The following is a 4,522-nucleotide window of genomic DNA, read 5'->3' as shown; positions in this document are numbered from 1 at the left end:
CGAGTAGCCGGAACTACAGGCACGTGCTACCATGCCCGGCTGATTTTTTGATTTATTGTAGAGATGAGGTCTCGCCAAGTTGCCCAGGCGGGTCTTGAACCCGCGGGCTCAGGCAATCCACTCACCTCAGCCTCCCAAAGCGTGGGATTACAGGCTAAGCCACCGCACCCGGCTGAAAGCCACAGGCAATTTAAATTAAAAGAGAGAGACAGAATGTTCCCTGGAGAAATGGTCAGGGTCGGTCAGGTTCCACATAGTTCTGGAGGGTAGAATGGAAAGTAGTGGGAGGAACTGAGTTCCAGGGAAGAAGGTCAGCTTGGAGGTCAAAAGGATTTCCAGGCTGGGTGCAGTGGCTCATATCTGTAATCCCAGCACTTTGGGAGACGGAAGTGAGAGGATTGCCTGAGCCCAGGTGTTCGAGACCAGCCTGGGCAGTCTGGGGAGACCTCATCTCTACAAGAAATCAAAAAATTAGCTGGGTATGGTGGCACACACCTATAGTCCCAGCCATTATGAAAGGCTGAGGCAGAAGGTTTGCCTGAGCCCAGCAGGTCGAGACTGCAGTGGCTGTGAGTGTGCCACTGAGCTCCAGCCTGGGCAACTGAGTGAGACTCTGAGTCAAAAATAAAAAAAGAAAGAACTTCTAATCAACAGCAGTTGTTCAGAAGTGAGAGCTGTAGGACCATGTGGTAAATGCCCAGTTACTGGAAGTATTCAAGCAACACTTGGATAATCCATGAAGAATATTATGGGAGAAATGCTACATATCCTCCCCCTGCTTGGACCAGAGAGATGTTCAAGCTCCTTCTGGCTCCACATGTCCATTGCTCCACCAAGAGTGTGGTGTTACCAAGTGAGCCTCTCAAAAGAAACATCAGCACCTCATGCAAAGTTTCTTGGAAAGTCAAACAGTTTTTATTAATCTACTGGATTTCACAAACCTAACAGTCCTTAAAACAAGAGCAGCAACACAAACCACACACAAAATGAAAAACAGATGCCCCGGATACCCCCCCCACCCCCTGACACACACTTAATAAAGGACAAGATCGTACAGGGCGCTGACACGACTCACTTTAAGCGTGAAAAGATTCCTACAGGGCTCCCTGGCAATCAACCTCTCTGCATCCTGGGGCTGGATATTCCAAAGACTTGTCCTCTCTTCACGTTGGAAGTCAACACGGCAAGTTAAGGACAAGTTAGATTAGCTGTTCCCAGTTCATTAGATGAGTTCTTCTTCCGCTGAAATGTTCATCCATAAGTAGATTATAGCCCAATCTGCTATAAGAAACGGCTTAAGCATTGCCATGGGGGAATTTAGCCAGTCAGGCTACCTGGGCAGATCCTGTGTATGTTTCCAAGTCCAGCAGCCACAGGACCCAAAGCCACAGAGAACTGACAGCTCAGGCCTCGATTGAAAAATATGCTCAAAGGGGAGCTCTCAGAACAGACACTTTGATTTCACAGGTTGGCCTGGCTTTGGCCCAAATACTCCAGAGATGTCACGTAATGCCCTTGCAACGCCAGTAACAAGATGCCAAGAGGATCCCAAGAACCTGGGGTTCTCTTTCAGCCATCCTGGAGATGAAGTCAGCTGAGAGGTCGCGTGCTGGTCTCTAACCAACTCATCTGCCAGAGGAAAGGCTGGTCGTTATCCAAGGTGCACTGGGCCCGACCCAGGGGGCTACTAGTTCTCCTTCTGCAGCTGCTGTAACCTCTTGGCCACAGCAGTGATCAGAGCTGCTCCCTTTCCACTGCCATCTTCTGATAGCAAGAATGTCACATCACATTGAGGGGCTAGTTCTTTCACAGTTTCCTGCAGTATCCGAGAAAAACTATGACAAAAAGAGAGAAATATCATCAGCCCTTACATCTAGAAACAGCATATTTATAAACAATCAGGATCTAGCTTCTTCCTGCTAGCTTGCTTCTCAACAGCTTTTTTTTTCTAAAATAAATTTTATTGTGCACATTTGAGGTTTACAACATGATATTATGGGATACAGACAGATAGTAAAATGGTTACTACAGTGAAGCCAATTAACATACCTATCATCTCACATAGTTCCTTTTTTCTATGACAAGAGTAGCTAAAATCGATTTACTTAACAAATACCCGTAATACAATACAACATTACTACCTATAGTCCTCAGTTGTGTAGGGGATCTTTCCACTTGCTCATCCTACGTATCTGCTACTTTGTATCTTCTGACCTACATCTTCTGTTTCCTTCCCCAACTCCCGACACCCGTGGTAACCACTGTTTTATTCTCTATATCAGTATTTTTGACTTTTTTTTTTAATCGGAGTCTCATCTGTCACCCAGGCTGGAGTGCAGTGGCATACTCAATGGCCACCACAGCCTCGACCTGCTGGTCTCTGGTGATCCTTCCACCTCAGCCTTCCAAGTAGCTGGAACTACAGGCACACGCCACCAAGCCCAGCTAATTTTTTATTTGTTGTAGAGATGAGGTCTCACCAAGTTGCCCAGGATGTTCTCAAACCTGTGGGCTCAGGCAATTCTCCCATGGGTTGGAGACCAGCCTGGGAAACTTGGTCTCATCTCTACAATAAATCAAAAAATTAGCCAGGCATGGTGGTGCATGCCTGTAGTTCCAGCTACTTGAAAGGCTGGGGAGGAAGGATCACCTGAGCCCAGCAGGTCGAGACTGCGGTGGCCGAGAGCATGCCACAGTCCTCCAGCCTGGGCGACAACAAAGTAAGACACCTACTCAAAAAAACGAAACAAAAACAAGAGTTGGTTTTTTGTTTTTTTTGAGTCGGAGTCTCACTCTGTCGCCCAGACTAGAGTGCAGTGGCACACTCCCGGCCACCGCAGCCTCGACCTGCTGGGCTCCGGTGATCCTTCCGCCTCAGCCTTCCAAGTAGCTGGAACTACCACGTGCGCTACCACGCCCGGCTAACTTTTTTGATTTATTATAGAGATGAGGTCTCACCAAGTTGCCCAGGCGGGTCTCGAACCCGCGGGCTCAGGCAATCCACTCACCTCAGCCTCCCAAAGCATGGGATTACAGGCTGAGCCACCGAGCCCGGCTCAAAAACAAGAGTTTTATAGTTTCAGCTCTTATATTCAAGTCTTTAATCCATTCTGATTTATACATTTTGTACATGGTACAAGTAAGGGCCCAATTTTATTTCTTCGTATGCGGCAATTCAACTGTTGTACCATTTGTTGGAAAGACTATGCTTTCCCCACCGAGTGGTCATGGCACCCTTGTCAAAAATCACTAGGTCATAAATGTAAGGGCTTATTTCAGATACTCAATTCTATCCCATCAATTTATGTGTCTAGCTTTTTTATTTTACATTTTAATTTTTAAAAATTTTTTGTAGAGACAGGGGTCTCACTATATTGCCCACACTGGTCTCAAACTCCTGCCCCAAGTGATCCTTCCACTTCAAACACCAAGCGTGGTGGGATTGCAAGACATGAGTCACCATGCCCGGCCTATATTTCTGTTCTTTCGCCAGTACCATATTGTCTTGATCACTGTAGCTATATAAGTGTTGAAATTGGGAAATGTGAGTTCTCCAAATTTCTCTTTTTTTATTCAAGATTGTTTTGGCTACCTTTCATTTCCATATGAATTTTAGGAGCAACTTCTCAATTTCTGTAAAGAATCCAGCTGGGATTTTGATAGAGATTGCATTAAATCTATAGATCAATTTGGGGAGTATCGCCATCTTTTTTTGTAAGTTGGAGTCTTACTCTGCCACCCAGGCTGGAGTGCAGTGGCACACTCACAGCCACTGCAGCCTTAACCTGCTGGGCTTAGGTGATCCTTCCGCCTCAGTCTTCCAAGTAGCTGGAACTACAGATGCAAGCCACCACATCCAGCTAAGTTTTGTGATTTATTGTAGAGACAAAGTCTCACCAAGTTGCCCAGGCTGGTCTTGAACCCCTGAACTCAGGCAATCTTCTCGTCTCGGCCTCCCAAAGTGCTGGAGTTACAGGCTGAGCCACTGCGCCCAGCCAAGTATCACCATCTTAAAGATATCGTCTTCCAGGGCATAAATATGGGATGTTTTTCCATTTATTTAAAACTTCCTTATTGTCTTTTAACAACATCTTATAGTTTTCAGAGTAAAAGTCCTGTACTTCTGTTGTTCAATTTTTTCCTAAGTCTGTTGTTCTTTTTGATGCTGTTGTAAACTGAGTTGCTTTCTGCATTTAATTTTTGGATTGTTCATTACAAGTGTCTAGAAGTACAATTGATTTTTGTATTTTGATCTTGTATCCTAAACTTGGCTGGGCTTGTTTACTAGCTCTTTGGGTTTTGTGGGGTTTTTTTGGTTTTTTTTTTTTTTTTGAGTTGAAGTCTCACTCTGTTGCCCAGACTGGAGTGCAGTGGAATGCTCCCAGTCACTGTAGCCCCGACCTGCTGGGCTCCAGCGATCCTTCCGCCTCAGTCTTCCAAGTAGCTGGAACTACAGGCGTGCACTACCACACCCAGCTAATTTTTTTTGATTTATTGTAGAGATGAGGTCTTGCCAAGTTGC

General features: G+C 45.7%; 1 protein-coding gene across 1 annotated transcript in view; it reads right to left on the bottom strand.

The window, feature by feature from the left end:
• Positions 1-1,574: 1,574 nt before the first annotated feature.
• Positions 1,575-4,522, bottom strand: part of HKDC1 (hexokinase domain containing 1) — a 66,326-nt gene continuing 63,378 nt past the window's right edge. The window contains exon 17 of the mRNA XM_021706499.1: positions 1,575-1,835. Coding sequence (XP_021562174.1) covers positions 1,688-1,835 — 148 coding nt within the window. The 3' untranslated portion in view covers positions 1,575-1,687. The remainder of the gene's footprint in view (positions 1,836-4,522) is intronic.

Source organism: Carlito syrichta, unplaced genomic scaffold (assembly GCF_000164805.1).
Source record: "Carlito syrichta isolate Samal-C Ts95f unplaced genomic scaffold, Tarsius_syrichta-2.0.1 Scaffold315646, whole genome shotgun sequence".
NCBI lineage: Eukaryota > Metazoa > Chordata > Mammalia > Primates > Tarsiidae > Carlito > Carlito syrichta.
Note: the sequence above shows the minus strand (reverse complement) of the source record. Positions and strands in the feature narration are given on the sequence as shown.